Source organism: Apodemus sylvaticus, chromosome 10 (genome assembly GCF_947179515.1).
Source record: "Apodemus sylvaticus chromosome 10, mApoSyl1.1, whole genome shotgun sequence".
Taxonomy (NCBI): Eukaryota; Metazoa; Chordata; class Mammalia; order Rodentia; family Muridae; genus Apodemus; species Apodemus sylvaticus.
This window is the reverse complement of record NC_067481.1, coordinates 106,150,027-106,164,312: the sequence shown is the minus strand read 5'-3', so window position 1 is coordinate 106,164,312 and position 14,286 is coordinate 106,150,027. Positions and strand designations below refer to the sequence as shown.

General features: G+C 50.0%; 1 protein-coding gene and 1 pseudogene across 4 annotated transcripts in view; one reads left to right on the top strand and one right to left on the bottom strand.

The window, feature by feature from the left end:
* Positions 1–14,286, bottom strand: part of Snx29 (sorting nexin 29) — a 397,982-nt gene that overhangs the window by 269,217 nt on the left and 114,479 nt on the right. For all 4 annotated transcript variants that reach the window (XM_052197693.1, XM_052197692.1, XM_052197691.1 and 1 more), the window contains 2 exons: positions 12,669–12,732; positions 11,382–11,510 (listed from right to left, as the gene is read on the bottom strand). In XM_052197693.1, coding sequence (XP_052053653.1) covers positions 11,382–11,510; positions 12,669–12,732 — 193 coding nt within the window. The remainder of the gene's footprint in view (positions 1–11,381; positions 11,511–12,668; positions 12,733–14,286) is intronic.
* On the top strand, positions 8,974–9,287 carry LOC127695493 (40S ribosomal protein S27-like; annotated as a pseudogene).

Genomic DNA, 14,286 nt, shown 5'->3' with positions numbered 1-14,286 from the left:
GGAATGGGGACCAATGAGCGTCCCCAGGAGAACCCCAGACATGCCCACAATCAGCTCAGCCTGCTGAAGCAGAATGAGAACACTTCCAGCACTGGGTACCCGGCAGCACATGAACACCTCCAGCACTGGGTACCCGGCAGCACATGAACATCTGGGCACCAGCTGTCGATCTTGGCTGCAGGCTGGAATCACCTGGAGAGAGCCTGCCCTCACTAGTCTGGAAGGTGGCCTGGACCTACTAGTTCTATAAGCTTCCCCTGGTGACTAAACAGGGCTAAGCAGCACGATTAGCACTTCAACCCAGAGAATTCTTTATTAGAACATTAGTTATGCCTGAGCAACAACAAGCCAGATGAACTCCAAAAAGTGACTGTAGCCTTGAGATGTAGGAAGAAATTACTTTCATGGTGCCAGCTCTGGCTAAGGACACCTGCAGGGGCCTCTGGTTGACATATATCAGCGTTAGCTCTTGCAAAAAATCTACAAGGGTGAGACGGTTTCACCCTGGCTTTCCAGAGGAGAAGCATTAGGCACAAGTGGCCATCTGGAATCCCACATCCACCCAGAATAGAGGCTGCTGTGTGAATAAGTATTTCCTTAAATGGGTACCTGGGGTGCCTCCCTCTACCCCAGCCTCACACAGAGCTGACAATGGAAGCGCACACTTGGAATCCTAATACTTTCAAGGCTGTGGCAATGTGACTCTTGAGTTCAAGGCCAGCCTGGGCTAGACACTAGTTCAACAACATTACGAACAACCTGGGCTATCTACCAAGCTTCTGCCAAAAATAAAAACAAAAAACAAACAAAAACAACAAAAAACAAAACCCAAAGACTAAAGTAAACTGAGGCAAAACTCTTCCACCCCTGCCCTACATCATGCCACACCTACACCTAACCATAACTGAAGCACAGAAACAGTCAGCCAAACGGTTAACATCTGTGCCTATACACCCTCACCCACCCACCCTCTTCAATTCTAGCATCTAGGCTCACTCAGCCATGCTGTTTATTTCTAACCAATAACGCTTAACACAAAGCAGCTGCTCTCTGAAGAGTCAACAAGTGAACAGGTAAACTATGGAGACTGGAAGAACTCGGGCAGCACCAGACTGCAGGTGACCAGTTTCCACTAGGGCATCTTCCTCTGTCCTGATGCTTGGGCCTAACACACAAGTCCCAACTTATACGTGGATTTCTCTGCTGCAAGTGAAGGACCAGGGGCTGCAGCTGAGCAAAGGCAGGACCCTCGGCTCATCACATCAAACTAGTAAAGCGTCCAGTAGCCTGGATGAGGGAGGCAGAGGGAGGGGACTGGACACACAGCAGGTGCTCAGGTCATGTGGGGTCAGGTCAACAGGGTGACTAAGTAGACATTCTGCAGCATTTTGGCCGATGGTCCTGAGAAAAGGGACAAGGGAAAGGGCTGAGGCGAGGGTTCTCCGTGACAGTGCTGCCCCCTTCAGGTGTGGCATAAGTAGGCATGCCTGGCATCAGTCAGGCCAAAATGTAGAGGAGGCTGAAGACACCATCCCTTCCAAGAGGCTGAGGCAGTGCACAGGGCCATCTGTAGAAGACTGGTGTAGAATCTGACCCTGCAGTCTCCTCTCACAGATGCTGAAGGCCCCACCTCTCCGCTGGGGTCTGCTGCACTCTGCATTTTCATTCCACATTTGTTATAAATAACCACTCTGGTCCTCCCTCTCTAGTGCTTTACAAGCTGTGGGTCACTCTTTCCTAGCAAGTTCCTAGCCAATGCAGAATGGCTTCTTGCTCATTTCTCTTTCACATAAACTATGGACTAGCTTCCTAAATCATCTGTGTTATATGTATGTTATATTAGCTATGGACATTAGGAGTGTCACCAAGAATGTTTACAAAAAAGGAACAGCCAATCTGCTAGCATGAAGCCCAAAGATGGCAAAATAGATGACTAACAAGGTCACTAGAGGTCACAGTCTGTGGGATAAAACCACAGAGAGCTGAGAGGAAGTAGCGCAGCGGCTCACATCCCATCAATTCCACTGAGGGCTGTCGACCCAGCACCACTGCATAACACGTTAACTTCGGACATCTAAAGAACCAAAGTGGGATGGGGAGGAACCACCATGGACATCTGCAGTCACTGCTGCCCATCAAGGGAGATCCTCTCCAGCCCACCCTCATTCCTGCAGTTCAGAAAGGAAAGGACGCCACCTCCTGGATACAGGGAGTGTGTGAGCCAGGCCTGCAAGCAAGAGATGCCTGCTGCTGGGGAGATGGGGTGAAGGGGCTGGGCACAGCAAAGCCATGGTTATGTGGTTACAGACCCACCAGTCACCATGAGAGAAGATCAAGCCTGATAATAAAGCCAATTGCAAGGAAAGGGGGGAGATGTAGAGAAACAGGTCTCCTTCACAGCAGGAGTGCCATGGCCACCTCACTGCCCTTAGGGAAGGCAGTGGAATAATGGCTCTCACTAACTGAAGCTGAAGTAGAAGGCTGAAGGATTTCCAGAAAGCCTCACTTCCCAAAAGGTGAGCAGAACAGTCCTGGGTCAGGTAACAAGCAAGTCCAAGAACCCTGCAGCACTCATGCTGGGGAGGAGATGGGATTACCTTGACCAAATTAGCTATGTTAAACCTGAGCTGGTGCCTTTCTGCTCACTGGTTCAGTTTCCGTCATTCCTGTATAACTTTAATTTTTTCAAATCCTATTTTTAATGATGGTTCTTAAACACTTTAACCTCCCTTATAGCCCACCACCCACGAGAGGTAGTAAAAAGGAAAGGATATGGGGGGGAGGGGGGCAGGGTTATGGACCTGTTTAGAAAGGTTCTTTGGAGCAACTCCCATCTGTGTTATCTGGAAATCAGCAGTTCAGTTCACAGGTTAGCAGTGGCAGTTTGATCTCCTCACAGACACTTCACAGGTAGACCAGCACTCCAATTTGGTAGAGTTGGGGTAGCAAACACAGTCAGCGGCAGTGCAGAGACAGCCAGGCCTCAGCCTGGGCACAAGTCAGCAGGAGGCACAGGGCCAACAGGAACACCAGGAAAAGTTCTCAGCTGTGCCTCTCTCAGCGAAGGGAACATCAGCAAAGGAAGAACAAGTGAGTCCTTTCTATACCCTCCAAACAGCACGTGTCCTCCACGTGCTCAGCCATGCTTCTGTCTCAAAAATCACTCTTGCCAATCAGTTCAAGTCCGTGGAAGTTCAAGCAGTCACAGCACATCACCAGAAGTGTTTTGGTGCACTTCTCTCTATGAAGTCCTGACAAATGGAGCTCAACTACACAATGTAAAGCAAACCAATACATGCATATTGTTAGTGAAGAATCTTTCATCATGTGTCCTTTCACACGCTTGCTTTAGCAAAACATCCTTTCTCCTGTGTCTGCTTCAGCTAAACTTTCCTTCATGACTCTTTCTTAGCCCTTCACCTGTGTCCACATCAATGAAACATTCCTTCACGTGTTTGCCTTAGCAACACAACTGACTTTCCAAAGAACCCTTAAGTTTCCATTTCACCTGGCTGTCCTGGAACTTGATCTGTAGACCAGGCTGGCCTCAAATTCTGATCCACCTGCCTCTGCCTCCTGAATGCTGGGATTAAAGGTGTACACCACTATACCTGGCTTTAAAAGTCTGTATCTTTTGATAGACACAAGCCAGAGCCAAAAGGAGGAGAAGGTCAGCCCGCTGGACTAAGTGCTTGGCAGATACGTGTCAATACAGAATATCCCGTATGTCCTTGTCCCAGACATCAGAGTCTATAGTTCTCCAATGACCAACAGAAAAAGGCAGAGCTTGAGCCTTCCTGACAATATGAGATTTAGAGCTTTCATTGAAAGCCCAAAATCTCACCAGACTGAGATGCCAGACAGGATCTGAGCAGGGCTCTGAGGTCCCTGGTCTGTCTTTCCTGCATACGCCTATGCCCTGTAAGGTGTGTCATAAGGACCTCAATCTCACACATAGACACCACTGTGGAAGATCTCACTGGCCACCAGCCCAGCAGAAACAATAAATAAGAGGGTACATACTGACTAAGCAGGGCGGCAACACCCAAGGAAGCTGACCTCCAAATGGAGGCCAATGCCAAAGGCTTCAAGATGCTATGGACAAAAAAAGGACTCCAACACCCAGATCAGCCCCAGAATCAAGAACTATCAACCACCAAGGCAACAACCAAGAAGGAAGGTACTTCATCAAGAAGAATGAGCCATGCCAGGCCAGATGCCAGAGGACACAGCACCATTACACCCAATTATAAAAGCCCCACAGGCTGATAGGGTTGAATATTTACCGGCCGGCTGGGTGCACGGTGCTATATGACACTGGGGAGGTAGATCCCAGCTAGCGAATGGGTGAAGGAGAGTCTGGGCTCAGCCCCTTCTGCTGCGGACAAGAGAGAAATCCTGCTACCATGCCTTCCCCGTAATGAGCTGTGAAACTGTGAGCACAATAAACCCGTCCTCCCTCTAGGTGCTCATGTGGTCAAAACAATGACAAAATCACCTAAGAGGAGTCAGTCACACCTCCTAGCAATGCAAATCAGGGCAGGGACATCCAGGCTCACTGCCTGCTGCAGTCACCTGGTGGGGCTCTGGGTCATGGCCATTGACTCCTCCAGGGATAAAATGTAGCAGTGAGTGTGTAAGTCCTCTTCCCCTCGGGACTTACACAGGCTGCTGCTACCATACGCCACCATGCTTCTGTGTGGAAAGCCTACAGGAGAAACACACTGGCGTTCAAAAAGTGAAGGTCATGGAGAGACCCGCTGATGCTACCAGAGTGCCCAGGGCTAATAACAGCACGGAAGGAAAGTGACTCCCTCTCAGATCTCCCTGTTATAGCAACAAGCTTGGGTTCTGTCTGCCAGAGCACACTGACATCACTTGGGAAGAAGTTATGGGAGGTGACAGCCTCAGGAGCAGAGTCCCCTGGCTAATGCTTCCCTGGTTGAGGGGCACTGCCCACATGAGGAGGACAGGTGGATGCTGTGTGTCACTCCATGAAACTCCTGAGAGAAGGAAGAGCTAGAGGCGGAAGCAGGCTGGGGAAGCTGGCACACTGCTAACCTCCTTACCACCTCAGTGCACCAGGAGTGCACAGGAGAGAAGTAGTGACAATGGGGTCAGAGGCAGCTCCTATACAGGAGACAGGAAGCAGCTCTCCAAATGATGCTTGACAAACAATTCACTGTGTTTGTCTTCCAGAACGCTTGTCTACACCCGTGGGCTAACTGTCAAGAGGATGACAGAAGTACTTAAGCCCAAAGAAAAACACAATCCACTGTTTGCCCCTAACATACAAGCATGAACCCTTAGTTAGAACATGGTAGTACTAAGAGAAAGCCAACTACAATCTGAATGAAGCAACAAAGAATGGCAGGTGAAAGCGGCTCAGGCAGGCTAGATTCAGCAGCTCGGGTGCCATCCTCAGGAAGAGCTGTGCCCCTCTCCCACTGTGCACTTACACACTGCGTTAGAATATTCCCTCAAAGGAACAGCGGTCCGCCAACTCCCAGGTCCCTCCTGTCCAGTCAGGAACATCAGCCACACACATCAGCCACTCACCCTTCCTAGACCCCATCATGGTGGCCAAGGAATAAAGCAGCAGAGTAAAACTAGCGTGGAAGAGGGCAAGCCATGGTGGAGTGTGAGGGTCTAACCGGGGGTCACGGTGCCAAGGTGTTTCCTGGAGAGTCAGCATCTGAATAAGGCTGGGACCTGATCAGAACAACTAGGTGCCATCCTCGCACTGAGGATGCCAAGCAAAACAACCAGGGAAGGTCAGTGGTCTCTCAGCCTGACTCCTGGAGCCAGGGGTGGTCCTCTCCTGCCCTGGGGCTCCTAGCTGTCAACCTGGACCTAGGCCTTCAGACCACATCACTGGATTTCCCAGGCTCCCACTTGCAGACCAGGTTAGGTAAACTCCCTGGCACCCAAGTCATATGAAATCAATACCTCAGGACCTCAGAAAACCATGTGGTTTTCTGGGAAGGTACAGAGGTGCTATTGGCCCTGCATGTTCAAGGTCCCTGCAGCCTCAGGAGGAAGCTGAATCTGGTGATGGTGATGGGCAGCCTCTGAGATGGTCTCCACTGACCCTGGAGCCTAGTATTATTGCTTCCCATACCGCTGGGACTGCTCTGTGTATCCACAGAACACAGCATGCTCTCCATGGAGACAGAAACCTCGAGACCTCCGTCTGGAGCATGTTCTTTCTCTATGGGAGGCACACTGAACAGCCTACAGAAGCCTTCAGATTAAGGACCCTAGGCCTCTTATTGACAGACGGACAGACAGACAGACAGAAGACACCAGCCCCCAGTCTGAGTCAAGCCTTTGAGTACACAACTCTGGCCAGCAAATCAACCTCTACCTCCCAAAAGACCCCCAATCCATTCTCAGACACCTCGCTCACATAGAAAGCATGGAAAATTCTAAACACTTGTTGATTCGGAATACCAAATTGGGAGATGATTTGTCACACAAGAGACAGCTAACATGATGAGCAGAGACAGAAGTGTTCCCAGAGTGACCCAAGGACCTGGACCCTGTCTCTCTAAATTCCTGTGTGGGAGACTGATACAGCAGCAGTGGTGAGAGTTCACCCTTAGGACCTGGTCAGGGGCTGGCAAAATGGCGCAGCAGCTAAGGGTATTTATGGCTTTTCCTAAAGACCCAAATTCAGGTCCCAGTACCCATGTGGAGGCTTACAACTTTTAGGAACTCAAGTTCTAGGGATCCAATGTCTTCTTCTGACCTCCATGGGCACAAGAAATACACTTGGTGCACAGATATACACAAAAGCAAAGTATTTGGACACATAAAAATTTAAATACTTTTTAAATGGTTACAAGGGCTCTGCCCTCATCCATGGTGTAGCACTAAACATGTCTGTTACAAGAGCAGATCCACTGCCCCTTTCCTCCCACTCTCTGTGATGTGATGGCTTCCACTGCGTTCTGACATGCCAGAAGGCACAGTCCCTCAACCCTAGCCTTCCCGGCTCCTAGAACTCTGAGGCAGTTATTTCTGTGGTGTTCTGCAATACCAGAGCCCAAAACACTTCCTTCAAAGGGACTTCTCAAGTAAATGTAGTCTTCTCTTCTCTAACATCTGTCTCCCAGCTGGAAGGAAGTCAATGAATTATTTAGAGATGTGACTCCACAGCCTTGACTGCACCTGACAGCAATGCTGCCCATCAGGAGTGAGTGGCAGACGGGCCCAAGAAAGCTCTGCACAGGTCACAGTCCTTGCTCTCTGTTGAACCTCAGCAGATGCTCAACGTCGTTAATTTTGAGCAAAAGGAATAAGCAAATGCTAAATCTGCTCAGTGTGTTCCTGTCTCACCACCATGCACCCAGGGCTGGTAACACACACACACACACACACATGCACACGTGCGCGTGCACACACATGAACTCTTACTGGGTACTTAGAACAGACTGTGCTCATCTGAGCCCGAAAGAGCCTAGCTTTTCATCCTTCGTCTTGTTGCTATTAGAATGCACCTTTGATTAGAAAAGCTTTCAGTAACCTAATTAATAGAAAGTGATGGTAGTTAACATGTATTATCTTCATACAAAGTGTACTTACTGAACCAGCAAAAATGGTCTGTCATGGTCTCTCTCTTAGTCATTCAAGTTTTCTTTTTCCCATTTTACAAATAAAGGAATTTCAAGAGGCTAGGAAATCAGACCTAAGATTACCTAACTAGCTAGGAACAAAACCACACTCTGGCCCCCAAATCTAGTGCCAGAACCTGTACCTTAAACCGCTAAGCCACCTGCGGTATAGATCTTGCCACCTGAGCTGGAGGCTAAGGTCAGGGGTTAGAAGAGGGGGCCCAGCCTATGATAGTCACCACCCCAGTGTGACTGTACCACACAGCCCTTCCAGCCACCAAGCAACAGCTGCCTGAGCAGGTCCACTTGCCCACCGATGTGGCCAGCTGCTCACGGGGGTCTCCCCCACTTTCTCTTTATACGGAATGTGTCTGTTTTACAAATGTCCTTCCACCTGCCAACTGCCAAGCACCTTAAACAGTTCTCACATAACCGAAAAGGCTTGGCATGTAGAACCGCTGCCTCGCTATCCCATGTATAGGATACATTTTTCTCTAGAGTACTACAGCTAAAAAAAAAGCGCTCAACATAAAACACGCACAGCGGCTCGTCAAGTGCCTCAAGCCTCCAACGGCCTTCTTCCTCTGTGCACATCAGTGGATAAGACCTCTTCCACACAGGTGGGGAAGCCGGCGCAGGCAGGCGCTGAGCAAGTCACCCAGAAACAGACCGTCCAGGAATGGAGCCAGGGCTCAAGGCTAAGCTGACTCCTAACACAAACAACCACATGAAGGAACCAGAGCCCTCCCGTTACTGATGTTCCAAACCAGTGCCTCTGAAGACTTAAATCAGGGTTAGAGCCGGTGCACGCCACACAACTCCAGTGAGGTCAGGAGAGATGGAAGGCCAGTGAGTAATCCACAACAGGACCTAATTACTCTGCCTGCCTCTGAGCCGCTCTGATGCCCTGGAGCAGTGCTTCTCAGCCCTCCTAATGCCGCGACCCTTTGTTACAGTTCCTCAGGATGTGGGAAAAACCCACGGCTCTTAAATTATTTTTGTTGCTACTTCATAACTGTTATTTCACCACTGCTATGAATCATAATGTAAACAGCTGTGTTTTCTGATGGTCTTGGTCAACTCCTGTGAAAGGTGTTAGACCACCCTAACAAAGGCCCCACAGGTTGAGAACTACTTCCTGGAGACACCATGTCAGGATGCAAAGAGAAGTTCAAAGACTGGAATGTGAAGAGGAGCTCACAGGACTGTGCTGAAAACACTCACACTGCACCACATAGCACGGCCTCTGGGCCCTCCCCTCCCCGGCTTTATTCAAAAGCAGTTTCAAAGAACTAATGTCACTGCTTTAGTATGAAATGTCCGGCCTTTCCGGAGGTGACAACCTCCCCACAAAAACATGCCTCTTGCAAAGGGTCTCCTTCATCTCTCCCCAGAAGAGGACAAGAGGAAACACAAGAAAAAGCGCCTGGTGAGAGCCCCAATTCCTACTTTATGGATGTGAAATGCCCAGGATGCTATAAAATCACCACGGTCTTTAGCCATGCACAAAGGGTAGTCTTGTGTGTTGGCTACTCCACTGTCCTCTGTCAGCCTACAGGTGGAAAAGCAAGGCTGACAGAAGGATGCTCCTTCAGGAGGAAGCAGCACTGAAAGCCCCTGATTCAAGATGAGTGGGAACCTTCCCAATAAACACATTTTGGATATAAAAAAAAAAAAGAAAGAAAGAAATGTCCCCCACATGATCATGTGTTTAGCACTAGGTCCCCATGTATGGCAAGTGTGGGGAGTTATGGAACCTTTAGAATACAGTCTAAGGAAAAGAGGTGGGTCTTGAAGATGGTACCCACTTCTGGTACCAATGTGAGCCCTCTGCTTCCTGTCTGCTGTGGTGATGTCAACCGCCACATTACCACTTCCTGTCTGCTGCAGTGATGTCAGCAGCCACATCACCACTTCCTGTCTACTGGGGTGAGGTCCTTCCCTAAGTGGCATCTGTCGAACATCTCCTAAAATGGGAAAAACTGGAAACAGCCCAAATGCTAAACTGACCAATTAGTGTGGTCGATTTAATATGCTAATTCAATTTAATACCACACACAGGTCTATACAAATGGCTAACCTCAAACTGCCTTACAGTAAGGGGGAGGCAAGATGAGGAACAGTGGGGAGCCGGTCACACATGCAGGGGATAAAGCATGTCCACAGGAGAATGACTCAGGAAAACAATGGGTGCTTTCATAGGAGGGAATTTTAATTCATCATGTTTTATTTAATAAGATATAAATGACATCACAGAAAAAATAATTAGTGCCTCTTAAAATAAGCTTAATAGTATTTGCAATTATAGAAATGCTCTTGAAAAATGACCCACCAGCCTAATTTTTCTCCTGCGATATTATAAGACCCATAACCTTGCTCCCGCAGGAACAGCTGGGAGCAACACCATTTACCACAGTATGGTGAGGCCCACACTGCCCAGTACCTGTGAAGGACACAACTGCACACGCCTGCACTGACCCGCAATCCAGGGCCACTTGCAGCAAGCACACTCAAGTGGAGCTACTAGAAAGAGGGCAGCAAGCCTGGGCACGCCCATGCAGACCCTGCCTGGGATGGAGTGAGAGTTCTGTACAGAAGAGGAGAGGGAGCTGGGACACGCCCATGCAGACCCTGCCTGGGATGGAGTGAGAGTTCTGTACAGAAGGGGAGAGGGAGCCTGGGCACGCCCATGCAGACCCTGCCTGGGATGGAGTGAGAGTTCTGTACAGAAGGGGAGAGGGAGCCTGGGCACGCCCATGCAGACCCTGCCTGGGATGGAGTGAGAGTTCTGTACAGAAGGGGAGAGGGAGCCTGGGCACACCCATGCAGACCCTGCCTGGGATGGAGTGAGAGTTCTGTACAGAAGGGGAGAGGGAGCCTGGGCACACCCATGCAGACCCTGCCTGGGATGGAGTGAGTTCTGTACAGAAGGGGAGAGGGAGCCTGGGCACGCCCATGCAGACCCTGCCTGGGATGGAGTGAGAGTTCTGTACAGAAGAGGAGAGGGAGCCTGGGTACGCCCATGCAGACCCTGCCTGGGATGGAGTGAGAGTTCTGTACAGAAGGGGAGAGGGAGCCTGGGTACGCCCATGCAGACCCTGCCTGGGATGGAGTGAGAGTTCTGTACAGAAGGGGAGAGGGAGCCTGGGCACACCCATGCAGACCCTGCCTGGGATGGAGTGAGAGTTCTGTACAGAAGAGGAGAGGGAGCCTGGGCACGCCCATGCAGACCCTGCCTGGGATGGAGTGAGAGTTCTGTACAGAAGAGGAGAGGGAGCCTGGGCACGCCCATGCAGACCCTGCCTGGGATGGAGTGAGTTCTGTACAGAAGAGGAGAGGGAGCTGGGACACGCCCATGCAGACCCTGCCTGGGATGGAGTGAGTTCTGTACAGAAGGGGAGAGGGATATTCATATTGCACACATTGGCTCGTGCACACAGAGAGCCCCAGGATGGGCTGTGGTTAAGACAGCAGGGAGCAAACTGAGTGGCAGGAAAAGGAGAACGCCCATCAGTTGACTCCCGACTCCTATACACACGAGTATGTGTCCCTCATTCAGACAGTGCATCAGGTGAAAAGGCACAGATGTAGCTTCGTTTGGTACTCCCTTTCTGTCTTGTTAGAAGGACGAGTGAGCGGAGGGGCACATGCCTGTAATCCCTTTACTTGGAGACCATACACAGCAAGACCTTTCTCACAGACAAATGGGAAAGTAGGTGTGTGGAACAGGCTCACACGCTGGCCTCCCCGCCCGGCCCCATCTACCTGGCCAGCGCCTGGACTTTTGTGGCATGACGTTCCTGCTGCTCTGTCACCTTCCTCCTCAGGGCATCCACCTCCTGCCGGAGAGCCGCCGAGTGCTCCATCTCACCGTCAAGGAGATTCCGCAGTGACCTGCAAAAGACCCGCACAGGTCAGAGGCTGCGCATCCAGCCCACCTGTATAATAGTTCTGACCCGATCAGGGCTCATCGCTGCCCGCAGCTCTGCACAAACTCAATGCACTTACACCTTAACTGAGCTGCAAGTGTTAGCAGACAGCAAACCAAAGCCAAGAGCCTAAGCTGGGCAGCCCTGTGGGACGACGCTGGTGCTGGTCCCGGGATAGGTGAGATCAGGGGAAATAAGCAGCCAGCAAAGGCCACAGACGTGCTCTTAAAGACCTCCTCGTGAATAACCACCTTGTGAATAACCTCGTGCAAGCCTGCCACTGGCCACCCCGCCTCCGCATAGACTCTAGAGGGGAGAATGATCAACTTCAGACATTCCCATGGTGGCATCTGGTAGTATCTAATTTGGATTTCAATAGGGAAGGAAGAGGAAAATTAAGAAAACAATTTACCTCTTGGAGTGGACCACTGGGTTTTGGCCAAATTAAAAAAATCCAAATGTCATGTTGCCCCAAATATCCGTAATTTGAATAGGACTGGAGCACAGACTATAAACCCTCAGCTAAAGGTTACTTCAAGGATGTTTTATGGGCAGGGAGATAGACAGAAGTGGTGTGGCATATGTTCTTGAGATGATAAAGCTATTCTAAGACCAACCATGGTAATGGCTGCATATATCTGAGAATATATGAAAAACCACTTAAGGGCGTGCGTGTGTGCGTGCGTGCGTGCGTGCGTGCGTGCGTGCGTGCGTGTGTGTGTGTGTGTGTGTGTGTGTGTATCACATCAGTGAGCGCTGTCACTGGAGGCTCCTCTTCCACATCCTTCTTGTTGGAAAGCAGCACCATAGCTATACCCCTAGCTTATATGCAAGCCACAGCAAGGCTACTGAAACGCTCCTTTCAAGAAAAGTAAGAAATCTGCTAAGATCCCAGCATCCATGTCAGGCAACTCAGCACTACCTGTAAAGCTTGCTTCATGGCATTCTGTCCCCTCTTCTGGCCTACACACGCACACGCACACGCACACAAGAATTTAAAGCAATAGTAAGTTAAGAAGTCGCCGGTCACAGCTATGGCAGCAAGGGATCACTGACTGCATCCATTCTTTCCACCACTGGGGACAGAGTGTCCAATAAAGTCACAGCCATAATATCACTGTACCCGTTCTCTTCCTCCAGTTCATCCTTTCTGTTCATCATGGCCACGATGGCTTGGCGCAGTTCATCTGAAGGAAGAAAGCAAAGACAACATTTATGTGCAAATGACCCCTGCCAGGCTGCCCCCCCCCCCGAAGCTTGTCTGCAGTCCATGCCATTACATATAGCATGTCTAGGTAAATTCCCTGTTCCCTAGTGGGAATTCCTTTACAGCCTCAGAGACCCAGTGGGCTCAACTGTCACCTTCATCTACCACACAAACAAAAAGGCAATGTGAGATGAGAACTAATATCATGTTGGGAGGAAGGGTGAAATCCTTGGGAACACACTCAGCTTGCAATTTCTGTGTGCTTTCCCAAGTCTCTGTTCCCGGACAACATCTGTCGTGAACAGCGAGTCATTGCCTCGTACAGCTGTTCATCAGCCGAGACAGCAGATCAGGCAGTACTGAACTACATTCTTGCATAAAGACAGTCCATCGTTAGTAAACATCTGGCTCTCCACGTTGCCTTCTGGGGTTAGCATACAGCTGACAAATACTCGAGAAAGCCGCACTGCTGACCCTTTCCACACAGAAAGCATTCGGGGATAGGGAATGGCAGTACGCGTCCGCATGTCCTACCCGCCATGCCTCTCCGTCAGTGCTATGCTCGTGCTGAAGGCATGGCCAGATGCTAGCTGCATCTCCAGAGCTGGAGCTGTCAGCATTGTTCCATGTTTCCTTGATTTCCCCATGTGGTGGCTGCTAGGAAGCATAGGGGCCAAATCACACATCTAATACTCGTCTGAGGCCATGTCCAAGAATAGAGACCGTGCCCATTACCAATTCCATGAGGCCACCACTGGGGGGACCGTGCCCATTACCAATTCCATGAGGCCACCACTGGGGGCGCAAAGGCTCAGTGGCCAGCTTCGTGGTTCAGGACCAGAGGCACTAATGATGCTACCAAATGTCCTCGATTTAAAAATGTTCCACAATACAAAAACAAGCTAGAAAATGCCTTTCCATAAAAGTTATTAATAAGAATTAGAGATAACAGAAAGAGGGAGAGGCTGAGGAACAAGAGGAAGGACGTTAATCTGTGGCCTAGTCAAGCATCCCTGAGAAACAGAGAGAAAACTTAGGATAAGGCCTAGGGCAGAAAACCGGCAGGGCTAAGCCACTGAACACCAGTCACACTCTGCCTGGAAACACAATGGCCCAGGGCTCATATCTTCATCCCCTCATTCATCTATCAAGGGCATACTAGAATCATGTAGCTTCCCAAACAAAGAGATCAGGTCCCACCTGATCTGAGGAAGAGGCCCTCCAAGGTAGGCTCCTAATGGAAGGAACAATGACTATCACAAGGCCATGTGAAGACAAGTCAGTGAGGTTTCATTTTTGATCTGACGCTGGCCCCAGACTAGCTCCAGAATGCTGCCTCTGTGTGGCCTCTGTGTGAAGGATCACACAGCAGGGAGCAGTGCCCTCCTCACATCCCAGAAGCCGGATGCACCAGGTGAGTGTGAGATTGGGGTGTCAGGTAGGCAGTGCCTCTCACAGGCTGCAGCAGGAGGAATTCAAACTGCTGCTAGCCCTTAGAATGTTATTCTAATTAATAAATCTGTAGAGGAAAAAC